Raw genomic sequence first — 14,494 nt, 5'->3', positions numbered from 1 at the left:
TCTCTCCCTTGTGTTCACATTCCACTGACAGGAGCTCATCATGTGGTGCTGACATAAGAGAACTGGGAAAATGCAGCCGAGGTGTATGTCCATGAGAAAGAGGAAATGGATTTGGCAACCAGCTAGTGAGTCTCCGGCACAGGAAGGCACAGGAGTGGAGAAGATCATTTGGCAAGTCTGGGGCTTGCACCTCTTCACTGATCCCTATTTTTACACGCCGACGTAGGCACAGGGCAGTCGGAAGTGAGGGTAAGCCACGCTTCTCCTCCCCAGGTTCAAGTTCTTGGCCATCAACAGGGGAGGGTAGGCGCCAGCCCGTTCTGGTCCCTGCTGTACATTGAACAGATCTTCAGGGTGAAATGATCTTTCAGTAGTTTGTTGTGTTGGCTGCCACTCCTGGCTGCCACTTATCTTCATATCTCAGTCCTTTACCTCAGCAAGCATTTATTGCGTATCTGCTGTGTGTCGGGTATACAATGTTCAGTTCTGGAAATGCAGCCGGGAACAGGGCGGGGCGGTGGGGGGGCGTGTTCATTTGTTTATTTGCTTATTGTCTTTCTCTCTTACTGGAATGTTAGTGTCATTAGCAGGGTCTGTGGCTTTTCTTATCTCCCACGGTATCCTCAGCCTCTGGAACAACACCTGGCCCGTAGGAGGAATTCTAGAAGTGATTGCTGCATACGTAAAAGTTTGCATGAAGACCCTTTGGTAATTTGCATCTGTAATGAGTGCTGGGTGTGGCCAAGAACAGGGTTCTCTAGGGCGGCCTACAGCACACCGACTTATTCCGGCTCAGGAGGTCAAGAGAGGGGTTCCTGGGGAAGAAATATTTAAGCTTAGAGTTGGAGGATAAGTGAGTGACCTGCAGATGGACGACCACATACAAAGACCTGGCATCGAAAGGGTGCGTGGAGGAACAAAGGAAGTTCAGTGTGGCTGGAGCCTACGGGGAGGGCGGGAGGGAGGCGGGGAGGGAATGCCGGGAGATGGGCAGGCAGGGACCAGACTGAGTGTCGTCTAGGCTTGAGGGACCACCCAAGTCTCTGTATCTGTTCTGAGGGTGCATCACTGAGTAGCTTCTCCCGCATGCAACTATTATATTTCAAGTCATCGTCCGATGACAGCATTATGTATTTATTTTATTTTTTACTTTATTAGTGATTCTCACTCTCTCATTAAGGTTTGACTTGGGATGGGCATTAGAGTTCCTGTCTGCCTGACCCTACAGCCCACGCAGAGACTTTTCTCCTTTTTAGCAAGACTGGCACCTAGACTCTTCTTGCAGAAGGGGTTTGGCGGGGGGCGGGGGGGGGGCGGATTGAACGACTGCCTTGATGTGCTTGGTGCTTTTACGTAAGACCTCATTTAATGATCCCAACCATTCTGGAAGGTTGGCATCTGCCTGTTGTAGATGAGGAAGCTGAGTCCTCTAGGAAAGGAGAATCTCCAGGCAGGCTCACGTTAGACGCATCGCTCCGAACCAGAGATGTTGAAGAAAACACGAGTCTTCATGGGGAAAATAACCCTGAATGGCTCTGACAGGCTGAGAACAGAACTGTAAAGGAGCCAACAGTCCTATGAGTCAGGCTAGGCAAGCAGCCAGTGAGAAAGTGTTGATTAATGTCTGGGCAGCTTAGCACGAGGACGGTCCAGGAGCGTTCAATGCGGTCCCACCCCACAGGGAGCGCACCGACTATGGAGAGAGACAGACAAGAGAACCATAGTTTCATCACCGTGTGAGAAGTTGCTCTCGAGGAGGTGAATCAGAGTTAGGGCAGCCCAGGAGAATCCATCAAGTTTACTGGATATGCAGAGCTGAGCTGGGACACAGAAGATGCACAAGAACTGGCAGTTCAGATACAGACCCAGTCTCTCTGTTCTTTTAACATCCTTGCATTTACCCCCAAACACTGGTGAAGTGCTGATTGTGAGTGAGATACTAAGGATAAGGCAGTGAACAAATAGACACTGTACCATCCTCAGCTTAGTACTGGAGGTAGCCACCTAATGAATTAGTACATGGACCCAAAACCTATATAGAATATCTAGGGTATACTAACATTTGCCCGTGGGAGGAAGAATTGAGAATCGGGGGGCCAGGGGGAGTTCCCATCATGGCTCAGTGGTTAATGAATCCGACTAGGAACCATGAGGTTGCGGGTTCGATCACTGGCCTTGCTCGGTGAGTTAAGGATCCGGTGTTGCTATGAGCTGTGATGCAGGTCAGAGACGCGGCTTGGATCCCACGTTGGCTGTGGCTGTGGTGCAGCTACAGCTCCGATTTGACCCCTAGCCTGGGAACCTCCATATGCCGTGGGAGCGGACCTAGAAAAGACAAAAAAAAAAAAAAAAAAAAAAAAAAAAAAAAAGAGAATCAGGGGGCCAGGAGCAGGAAGCTAATTTTCTTTTCCTGATATATGATTTATACATTTTTCATTTAATGCATGGTTTTCACATGAATTAGTTTTTTTTGTTGTTGTTGTTTTTTGTTTGTTTGTTTTTGTTTTTGTCTTTTTAGTACCACACCCTCGGCATAGGGAAGTTTCCAGGGCAGGAGTCGAATCAGGGCTGTAGCTGCCAGTCTATGCCACCAGATCCTTTAACCCACTGAATGAGGCCAGGGATTGAACCTGTATCCTCATGGATACAAGTCAGATTCTTAACCCGCTAAGGCACAGTGGGAACTATACTCAATATCCTATGATAAACCATAATGGAAAAGAATATGAGAAGAAATGTACAGATATGAATCACCTTGTTGTACAGCAGAAATCAACACATGATAAATCAACCATGCTTCCAAAAATTTTTAAAAATTCCTCTCACTGAAAAAAATGTGTTTCATGCATAAGTGGACAAAGCACCTTGTTGTTGTTGTTGTTGTTCAGAAACCACAAAAGTGCCAAGAAGTGGTTGATTTTCACTGATCCTCCACTGCCCTGAGGATTGGGAATTCACGGACTTCGACAGTCACTGCAGGGGCATGGTTGGGGAAACAAAGTCTGGGCTGAGTTCCTGGTTACAATGCAAAGTATGTAATTCCACTGTTTCCTCTAGAGCTTCTTGCATTTCAATGTCCTCCCTGTCCAGAAATTTGAATTTTCTTCTTGTCATTAACACCTGAAGTGTTTACATCAGAATGGCTTTAAAGTGCCAAGCCATGAGCTAATTTTTCCTTCTCCTTTCCAGAAAAGCATTCTATTAATATTGTCTTCTAGAGCTGCCCCTTCTAAGCCTGGAGAGTTTCTAAAAGATGCAGATTTTCTGGGCTCCAGCACAGATCCACTGAATCTACTGCTCCAGGAGGAAGGGGCCCAGGTATCCATCCTTTTGAAGTTTCCCTGGTAAATGTGATGACAAGCCACATTTGGAAGATCACTTTGGACAGGTAGGTCTTAATCTTTTGAGGGTTATTAGCCCCTTTGAGATGCTAGGGAGTCTATGCGCATCAGATCCAGAAAAAAAGCCATCTAGGCACAACACTTCGTGTACATTGCCAAGGAGAGCCTAGACATCGTAGGGTATTTATGGAGGGCCCGGAATTCCCAATGCGCAAGTCCAAACTGAAAGAACACCAGGTTCATCTTGCTTCTAGAGAGCAAAACCCTAGAGCTTCTCTCTCAACTTCTCTTTGTACTCCGGAATCGAGGACCTTTTCAAGAGCTGCCTGTTTAAGTGCAGTTGGGGGTAAGCGGCTACAAAAAGGACCTGCACGGTCTGAAGACAAATTGAGTCTCTGACTCCAAATCCTTCTTTTGTAGGCTCGAATGGTCTCGATGGAATCCACCCAAGAAAAGCCACGGGGCAGCATGGAAGGAACTGTGGAAGGGAACCCAAGACTCCTGAGCTCCAGTCTTAGCTTGGATACCAATTTCCTATGTTCTTCGTGAGCCACTTCCCCTTCGTAAGCCTCATTTTCTATATTTCTACGTATTTCCGTATGTTTTGTTTATTCTCAACTATAAGGTCAAGGAGTATGCCAGAAGAACTCAAAGATTCCTTCCACCTCTTTGAGTCTAGGATTCTCCTCTGGAAATTTTACACTGAACCTCACATGGCAGAACACATGGAAATATGCATGTGACAAATGGATGGGCCAAGGGTCCCTTGCAGAGTTTGCCGCCTGATGCGATATGGCTTTCTGTCCTTAGAAACTGATGTTTCAGGATAAGTATTCTTGCTAGGAATTCCTTAGGTATTCTACTAGTCACTGTGGTTAGAAAGACAAAGTCCTGTGTGGTCCTAGAAGCTATTTACCCATAGCCAGCTACCCTTTGCCAGCTTCCCAAACTCAGGCAGACTTTAGCTGAAGAGAAGAAAGAAACTTCCACATCCCTAGCAACTGTGGTTACTACTGGTTGTCTTTAACGAAACAGAGAGAGAGCACTTGTGTGTGCCCAAGCTTTAAACGCCAAACACTGTCTTAGATTCAGTCCCCTTCGATGGGACCCTCCATGCCTCCACTGCAAAAGAAGATTGTTTTCTTTCTTGCTTTTTTTGGGGTCTTTTTTGTCTTTTTAGGGCCAAACCCACGGCATATGGAAGTTCCCAGGTGGGGAGGTCCAATGGGAGATGGGGCCGCCGGCCTATGCCAGAGCCACAGCAACATGGGGTCCAAGTCACGTCTGCGACCCACACCACAGCTCATGGCAATGCCGGATCCCTAACCCAATGAGTGAGGCCAGGGATTGAACCCGTGTCCTCATGGATGCTAGTTGGATTCACTAACTGCTGAGCCACGATGGGAACTCCAAGATTGTTTTCTTGAAGTCCCCGACCTCCACCATCTGGAGAAGAATAAAAGTTCACTATTATGAAGTTCACGTACATATTAAAATAGAATTGATATACTTATTCAAGGCAACATGGAAACAATTGAAATTTTGGCAGCTGAGGTATAGTGGACACCTATTTTTTTTCTACTGTGACATCCCTCACCTCTTTCTTTGATAGTTATACCTAACGAACTCCTTTGTAAAGACGACACGCTTCCCTCGCTCTGAGCCAATGTGCTTTTTGAGTGGGGCTGATTCCCCTAACCTCCCAGGTATGGCTTGCACCTATCCCATCAGATGGGGAGCATTCCATGCCTTTGGCTATTGGGATTGTTTCAAAGATGGGCATATGATGGAGTTCCCTGGTGGCTCAGAAGATTAAGGATCTAGTATTGTCTCTGCTGTGGCTCTGACTGCTGCTGTGGTGCAGGTTCGATCCCTGGCCCAGGGTTTTCCACTTGCCATGGGTGCAGCCAAAACAAAACAAAACAAAAGAAATGTAGGCTACAGTAGCTTGTGTCTACATATGAGATTTAGTAACAAGGTGGGTGATGTGTGGTTTCCTGTTTCAACTAAGTTTCTTGCTTACTAGATGCCACATTCACTCATGTTCTTCTACTTTGTAAAGGGGAAATGTCACATTTTTAAGCTTCTTGTAATTTAAAAATCTTTATTCAGGAGTTCTCGTTGTGGCTCAGAGATAACGAACCCAACTAGTATCCATGAGGACATGGGTTTGATCCCTGGCCTTGCTCAGTGGGTTAAGGATCTGACATTGCTATGAGCTGTGGTGTAGGCTGCAGACGCAGCTTGGATCTGGTGTTGCAGTGGCTGTGGTGTAGGCTGATAGCTGCGGCTCCAATTCGATCCCTAGCTTGGGAACCTCCACATGCCGTGGGTGTGGCCCTAAAAAAAAATCTTGATTTAAAAACGTTTGGAGGAGTTGCCGTCATGGCTCAGTGGTTAACAGATCCGACTAGGAACCATGAGGATTCGGGTTCGATCTCTGCCCTTGCTCAGTGGGTTAAGGATTGGGCGTTACCGTGAGCTGTGGTGTAGGTCGCAGAGGCGGCTCAGATCCCACTACGCTGTGACTCTGGCGTAGGCTGGTGGCTACAGCTCCGATTAGACCCCTAGCCTGGGAACCTCTGTATGCTGCAGGTGTGGCCCTAGAAAAGACCAAAAAAAAGACAAAAAAAAAAAAAAAAAAAAAGAAAATTAAAAAAAAAAAAAAAAAGACATTGGGAGCTGCTAAATGTGGGTGCTCCGGGGAAAAGCTTTAGTCACCTTGTCCAAGGTGCAGCTCTGAGGGTGGAAAAACATCCTTCTGTGCCACTGCGTTTTGGTGCCTATTTTAAAAATGCATGTGGAGTTTTGTCCAGATCTCAACCCAACCCCATTGTATTCCTCTTCCTGTTTGAAAGGACCATGAACTTTTTCCATTTAGGGAAAGCCGGGGCGATAGCGACCTGGATCCTCCACTGGGCTTTTGATTTCCCTGATGTGTGGCTTTCCTATTCTTGAGCCTCCTGTTCTTGGCTCTCACCTCTGGCAGGCCCCACATCCTCACTTTCTCTGGTGAGCAAGGGGACAAATATCCCAGGCTTTGTTATGCTCTGTTACCCAGCTTCATCTCTTAGGCAAGGGTACATTGTCAGGTTAATTGAAAATACTCATTTTCTTGGGACATTTCCGAAGCAGATTGAATCACATGTGGCGAGGCGCCTGGAGAAAACCACCGCCGGTCCTCCTTTAGGACAGCTCACTTCCTCTCCTTGCATTTTCCAGTGACTCTTTCCTTTGGTAGGTACAGCTTAGTCTTCCCTTTCCCTCCTGGGAGAGTGCCAGCCCCAAACCTTTGTCAGTTAGAAGAGCTCCTTCAGAGTTTGTTGGCAAATGCGTCACTTGGGAAGGATGGCTCCTTAGTCGTGTCTCTAAAGCCCTCGAAGCACTGCTGTACAAGCTGTGCGAATGCCCCACGCCATCCCATCCAGCTCCCAGGCCCGTCACTGTACAGAATTCCTCTTCAAAGGAAGTGAGGGCAAACTCCCCATTCTTGAGAATCTCAGGAAGCAGCCCCCACTGGGAGAGAATCTTAAAAGCCTTCGATTGTATTTAATTCAATTTAATGCTCTCAGACTCTCCCCACATGCCACAGAGTCTCTGGAACCACAGAACTACTTTTTCTCACCATCCTTGGTGGAGTGACGGAGAGCTTGAAATGACGGGTCTGGAGACATCTAAGAAAGGATGACAGGAGTTCCCGTCATGGTTCAGGGGTTAAAGCATCTGACTAGAAACCACGAGGTTTCGGGTTCGATCCCTGGCCTTGATCAGTGGGTTAAGGATCCGGCTTTGCCGTGAGCTATGGTGTAGGTTGCAGATGTGGCTTGGATCTGATGTGGCTGTGGCTGTGGTGTAGGCTGGCAATGGTAGCTCCGATTGGACCCCTAGCCTGGGAACCTCCATATGCCAAGGTCCCCCACTTGGGGGGGGAGGGAACAACAACAAAAAGGTCCTACATCTGATACATGATGGGGTTAGGATTTGAATCCAGGCAATCGGGGTCCAGCATTTTTCTTTTAACCACTACACCAGAGTGCCTCTCCGTAAAGCTCTATGGTTGGGTGACCAGCTGTTTGGAAGTGAGGGATGTCCTGGATCACAGGACTTTGAATGCAAAAACCAGGAGAGTCTTGGGCAAGCCTGGTGGTTGGTCACCTGTATATAGAAATGTTATCTGAGAAGATGATTCTCTAGTCATTCAAGTGATGTAAAAGCAGCTGAGATAAGGCAGGGGAAGAGAGACCTTGCTTAAGAGAGGAAAGGAATTTTGAAAAGCAGGTGGGCTCTGGGGCTCTCCTCTTCCACTGCCTTAGTTTTGGCCCCCTGCTGTCTGGATGGCTCCTCCAGTTCTGCTCAGGTTTCTCCTGCCTTTTGGGAATCACGTCATCGAAAGCAGCCACGGCGGTTTTCTGGGGCTTAATGTGACCAGTCACTCCCCTGCTTCCAGTACTCTCTTGTGCTCAGTGAGCACTGCACTCACGGCACTTGGAATGCCCTCCACCGTTGGCCCTCATCTCTCTCCGTTTCTCTTAGTGGTTTACATGCTTCTGCGCTTCAGCCATAACATACAATGTGTATTTTGCTGAAGACATAGGCTCTTGCCTTGATGTGTTAGTCTCTTCTAGGAATATCTTTTCTCCCTTCATGGCCATTGCTTTTTTTTTTTTTTTTTTGTCTTTTTTGTCTTTTTAGGGCCACACCCATGGCATATGGAGGTTCCCAGGCTGGGGTCTAACTGGAGCTGTAGCTGCTGGCCTACGCCAGAGCCACAGCAACGCCAGATGCAAGCTGAGTCTGCGACCTACACCACATACAGCTCACGGCAATGCCCGGGTCCTTAAGCCACTCAGCAAGTGCAGGGATCGAACCCGCAACATCATGGCTCCTAGTTAGCTTCGTTAACCACTGAGTTCCCGCCGTGGCTTTTATTTTTCCTACAAGACCTGTGTGTTAGGAGCTCCTCCTCTGTGTTCTTCTAGCTCCTGGGATCACTTACTCTACAGGAGAATTTTCATATTCTTTTATAACCCTCTGTTCGCCTGTGACTCCCACTTTACTGTGAATTGCTCTTTTGTAGATCACAATACTTGACACATAATTATAGCTGAGGTAGAATAGCTGTAGTGTGTACCAGGAACTTTGTAAGCATTCTCCCATTTAATCCTGATAACAACCTATGAGCTGGGTAGGATTATTAACTCTATTTTACAGTCGAAGAGACAGAAGCTCTGAGAGGTTAGGTAATTTTCTTAGGATCTGACAGGTAGTAAATGGTGGACATGGGATTTGATGCTAGAGGGTCAGACTCCAAAGCCTATACCCTTAACACACTCTGCTGAACTTTCTCTCAAATGGAATGAATGCTTCAGGTTCTGTCTTACAAGATCAAATAACCTGAAGGTTAAGAACTTTGCAACCTGAAAAGCTCTGATGTCAGCAACTGCTAATCCCCCCCCCCAATATTTCTCTTTGAGTTCCTATTCATAATTACAGAATTCTTTGTGATTAGCTAGATACATAGTGGCCCATGATAATAACTACATTTCCCCCAGTCTTTCTTGTCATCAGGAATGGCCATGTGCTTCTGCCTGGGCCAATGTGATATGGACAGAGCCACACCTACAACTTCTGGGCTAGGCCTCTAAAGAGAAGGAGGGCGCCCCCTCATCCCTTTCCCCCTCCCACTAGCGAGGCTATGGACATGGCGGTGTTGAGTCATCTTGGATCACATGGAGAAGACAGAAGGAGCCTGGGAACTGTGCCGTTGTACACAGCACACACTTACCCTACCTTGCTTATGCCTGGATGGTTGTGACAGAGAAAGAGGAGCTTCTGTCTTGGTTCCGCCATTGCCATGTTGGATCTCTGTTGCAGCAGCTGACCTTATAGTCTAACTAATACAGTCCATTCACAGGGGGAAGGATTATTCTCATTACTCCTGCAGAGTGGCTTTGAGACTGCATTAGGCTAAATCGTAAGAATTAACTTTCTCTTCTCAGTAAAAGATATTATCATTGCTCAGGTCAAAACCTAGGAGTCTTGGAGTTCCCGTTGTGGCTCAGTGGTAATGAATCCAACTTGTATCCATGAGGATTCGGATTCAACCCCTGGCCTCTGAGTGGGTTAAGAATCTGGTGTTGCCATGAGCTGTGATATAGGTCGAAGATGTGGCTCGGATCTCATATTGCTGTGGTTGTGGTGTAGGCCGGCAGCTACCGCTCCAATTGGACCCCTAATCTGGGAACGTGCATATGCCACAGGTGCAGCCTTAAAAAGCAAAAGCAAAAGAAACAAAAGAAAACAAACTCCCCCCCAAAACCCCCAAATTAGGAGTCTTTATTTTTCTTTTAGATTTTTTCCCTGCTGCTGTGGGCAGGGAGGTCACAATGAAAGAAAGAGAGGGATCAAAGATGATTTGTAATCTCCTAATAAGTATGCTGAGTGAAAGATGGCTAAGAGTAACATGCTGTATGATTCCATGTCTATAAAGTTCTAGAATATGCAAACAAATCTAAAGAGACTTAAGAAGATCAGTAATTGCCAGAGAGATTGGGGGGGGGGAGACTAAGGGGGAAGCAGAAGGAGCATTAGATAACTTTTGTGGCGATAGATTTATTATCACAATTATGAAGATGGTTTCCTAGATGGGAACTTATCAAATTATACACTTTAATATATTCAGTTTATTATATGCCATTATACCTGAATAAAGATTTTTTTTTTAACAGAGAGTTTCCTGGTGGTCTAGCAGTTAGGATTTAGTGGTTTCATTGATGCAGGGTTTAATCCCTGGTCTGGGAAGTGAGATCCCGCATAAAGCAGCTGCCTGATAACTGTGTGACAAGTAATGTAAACAAAAACAAAAACAATAAAGGAAGAGTTTGCTGGACCTTGAAAGGCAAACACAACAATGCTAACTGCTACTTAATTACAACTATTTATCCAGTATCTACTTGTGCATTGTGTGAAACTTGGAACTTTTCACCTTGATCTTATTCTTTGCCCACATAACACTGTTAGGGTAATATTATTATTCTCTCTCTGTCTCTGTCTCTCTCTCTCTCTTTTTCTTTTTCTTTTCCCCCCAGGGCTGCACCTGCAGCATATGGAAGTTTCCAGGCTGAGAGTTGAGCTGGAGCTGGAGCCGTTGGCCTATGCCACAGCCACAGCAATGCAGGATCTGAGCCTCATCTTTGACCTACACCACAGGTCACAGGCAACACCGGATCCTTAACCCCTTGAACAAAGCCAGGGGTTGAGCCCTAATCCTCATGGATGTGAGTTGGGTACATTGGCACTGAATCATGATGGGAACTCAATAATATTGTTATTTCCATATTAAATAAGGAGACAAACTCTATTGCTACACAGTAAGTAGAACCAGACATATCTAGGCACAAGGTAGACCAAACCTTAGCTACCTTGGAATCTGTCTGGTTCTAAATTACCTGCCCTTTCCTCTCTCTTACAGGTTTTTAGACTAGGCAAAACATCCATTTCTTTCATTTCTAAAAGTCCAATTACCAGCCATCCCTCTGGTTCAAATGCCAGATATTTTACATAAGATTCTCAAAATGTGGTTTGCAGACCACTTGGGGCATTTGCAAAGGTGCAAATTTCTGGGCCCTGATCTCAAAGATTCTAAGTAATTAAGTTTGGGATAAGGACCAGAGAATCTCTGTGTGCGTGTTTAAAATATACATATTTTATTTTATTCATTAATTTTTTTGTCTTTTTGCCTTTTCTAGGGCTGCTCCCTTGGCATATGGAGGTTCCCAGGCTAGGGGTCTAATCGGAGCTGTAGCCACCGGCCTACGCCAGAGCCACAGCAACGCGGGATCCGAGCCACGTCTGCGACCTACATCACAGCTCACGGCAACGACGGATCCTTAACCCATTGAGCAAGGCCAGGGGTCGAACCCGCAACCTCATGGTTCCTAGTCGGATTCGTTTCTGCTGCGCCACGACGGGAACTCCAAAATATATATATTTGAAACAAACTAATTTGGTTTGTGAGAACCACTGTGTCAAGAAGGTCTTCCATGAGTGTTCAGTATAACTAAGTTCTTTGGAGGAACAGTTCGGCTAAGCCTTCCGGTTTTCTCTATATTGGCATGTATGAGGCGTGGGCTGAATTTTCGTTTTTTGTTTTTGTCTTTTTAGGGCCGCAACATATGGAGGTTCCCAGGCTAGGGGTTGAATCAGAGCTGTAGCTGTCGGCCTGCATCAGAGCCACAGCAGCCATCCCAGTCGTGTCTGTGATCTCCACCACAGCTCAGGCAACACCGGATCCTTAACCCTCTGAGCCAGGCCAGGGATCGAACCTGCAACCTCATAGTTCCTAGTCCGATTCGTTTCCTCTGCACCAGGATGCAAACTCCTGGGATTCTTTGTCCTCCCTGACAGCACAGGGACCCTGACTGAAGAGGTTTTGGCCTCATCTACATACATCTCAATTTAGCAGCACAAACTAAGGTATTTGTCAAAAATACTTAAAACCATGCACGAAATCTGCGCGTGGTGCGGTGTCTGGAAGGATGTGGAGAAACAGGCCAAGCCTATAGGTCACGAGAAACATGTGCTTTTAATCGGAATCTAGGGTTCTCTGGGTGGAGGGGGGATTCCTAGCGCTGGAGAGCGGAGGAAACCAAGCAGCTCGGCTCCTGCGCAGGCGTAGAAGGAAAGGGGACGATCCGCCAAGGCGCGCCCTTCCCCCACCCTTCTTTCCGGCCTTCTCCCAGCGCGCAGGCGCAGAGAGGGAATCAAGATGGCGGCTCCCGTGGATCTGGAGTTGAAGAAGGTAAAAGAGGGTTTTGAGCAGGCAGGCTTCTCTTTGGAAGCTAACGGGACCGTAGACAAGAATATCGAGTGAGACCCAAGTCCCGCGGAGGGAAGAAGGTCCCAGGGCATTGGGGAATGCTTTCCCAGAGTCCTTCAGGCGGGACTGGGTCGCCTTAGGCTGGAGTCGGGGCGAGCAGCTCTTTGCTGGAAGAGAGCTGGTAGGGCTGGGGCTGGTTAAGTCTGGCGGGCCGATAGCTGTTTTGAGTCCCTTGTTCCGGGCTCCAGAGCCCTTTCCTTGTTCTTGGAGCCTTCAGTCCTATTGTAAGGCCTGAAGTGAGCGTTTCAAGTTGGAGCCCCTTGAGACAGCTTGCCCGAGCTGAGGCATCCGTAATTCTGCATCCTAATTTGCTTTGACAAACTCCAGGTCCAACCTGTGTTTTTAGGCCACTTCTTCAATCCCGTACCTCTAAGGTCGCGACATACTCTTAAATCAGATATTCTCAGCACTGTTTGGCTCCCTCCCTAGCCCCTCCACCCCTCCCCTTTTAAAGGGTTTGTCAAAAAAGAAGCAAAGTCTAGTGAAAGTTTTCTAAATGGAATCGGTATCAGAAGGAATTGGGTTTCTCCCTTCCCATAGTTGCCTGTAAATGTGTTGTTACTCAGAGACGTTTTTGCCACTTAAAGAATTGTCAGGATTGTGACACCGCTACCAACTCAAAAGCATATCTTTTTTTTTTTTTTTTTTTGAGAGGGGGATGGGTTGGGGATTGGAAAGGATCTTAGACTTCATCTGCTCTAAACTTTTACTTTTCTAGAAATAAAAACAGTTACAGAAAAGACTCAGGCCATGGTTAGGATCAGAATCCAATATTTTCTGCCTTCCCGCCTTTTGGCCATTAGTTTAGGTACTTCAGAAGGGCATCTTGTACTAAAACCATTCCGGTCAACCTTTGTGTCAGACATAGGGCAGGTGAAATAGCTTTTGCACCCAATAAGCAAAGCTGTTTACTATTGCTCTGAGGATTTGTGTATGTCCTTTTTGCCATTTTTGTTTCGAAACTTGTATCTTTAGTCTTTACGTGGTCTCTAATGCTGTCCCATCTTAGCTTTAACAATATACTAGGTTCCTTAGCAAACTGTGTCGTAAAGCATCCTAAAAGCCCCCCTCCTTTTTTTTTTTTTCTGTTCAAATTAAGTCAGGGTTTAGTGAAAGAGCCAACAATAGAGTACAGCTGTGAATGGGTTTACCTCAGTATTATTTGAATTTGTTGCTAGGAAACCTGTGGGCAATGAATGCAAACTAAGAAAATGTTACGGACTTAAATTGATTGCAGACAAATTGATTACAGACTTAAACGATTATAGACTTAAATGAGTACAGACTTGAATTGGGTAGCTTTGACAACCAGTGAAATTAACTCAAAAAAACTTGTTTAAGGATATTCTAATGTCTTTATAATGTCTTTTTTTTTGGTCATTTTTGGCCACCCCACAGCATATGGAGCTCCTAGGCGAGGGATCAGATTGGAGTTACAGCTGCGACCTCAGCTGCAGCTGCAGCAATGCTGGATCCCTAATCCACTGTGCCGGTGGGGTTTGAACCCTCATCCCAGTGGCTCCCAAGACTCCACTGGTCCCGTTGCGCCACAGTGGGAGCTCGGGTCTTTTTTTTTTTTTTTGAGTGGAGACAAGTAGGACATTTTAGGCACCTCCTCTAACTCTAAACAAAATTTTGAAACCTTACTAGTAGGTGAGAACAAAGCCAGAGTAGAAGTTAAATAGCAGCTTTTGCCATGCATTGCAGCCACAAAAATTATTATTCAAGTATTAAGGCATAAATTTGACAGGATGTGAAAGTCATTCTAGGCTCTTCAACAAGAGTACCTAGGAGCTTTTTGAGTTAAGGGTACCCAAGGGTCAGATTTGGCTTGGTGTGTGCCTCTGTCATGATATAATTCTTCTTCCAGTGTTTCAAATATTTTCTTTTTTGTCCTTCTCTTAAAATATGCATTTTCTGAATATTACTATAGACAGCAGAACGGAAAGGTTTTTGAACTAGAAGTCAAGAAATGGACTTAAGAGCTCACTTTTAGACCTCTTAGTTGTTCAACCATGTGCAAGTCATTTATATCTCTTTCAAACATTTAGTTACTTAATTTATAAGCTGTGGTGATGAAACTGCTTGCCCTAACTCAGGATTGTTGAGAAGAGTAAATGAGGTATTTATTATTACATCTATTAGTGTTCTCATATTAATATTTACATATTAATAGTTCAAAAAATGTGGGAAAGTGCTTTGAAAACTAGTTGTAAAATATAAATGTAGTGAGTAGTTACATTTATGGTTCTTGTTTTGGATCTCTGGGTTTCAT

General features: G+C 45.8%; 1 protein-coding gene across 1 annotated transcript in view; it reads left to right on the top strand.

Annotated features, from left to right (window-relative positions):
* PFDN1 (prefoldin subunit 1) overlaps positions 11,993 to 14,494 on the top strand; it is a 66,433-nt gene continuing 63,931 nt past the window's right edge. Inside the window, exon 1 of the mRNA XM_005661736.2 lies at positions 11,993 to 12,141. Within this exon, the coding sequence (XP_005661793.1) occupies positions 12,109 to 12,141 (33 nt within the window). The 5' untranslated portion in view covers positions 11,993 to 12,108. The remainder of the gene's footprint in view (positions 12,142 to 14,494) is intronic.

The sequence above is a fragment of the Sus scrofa genome, chromosome 2 (genome assembly GCF_000003025.6).
Source record: "Sus scrofa isolate TJ Tabasco breed Duroc chromosome 2, Sscrofa11.1, whole genome shotgun sequence".
Lineage (NCBI taxonomy): Eukaryota > Metazoa > Chordata > Mammalia > Artiodactyla > Suidae > Sus > Sus scrofa.
The sequence above is the reverse complement of the archived record's forward strand: the minus strand, read 5'-3'. Positions and strand labels throughout refer to the sequence as shown.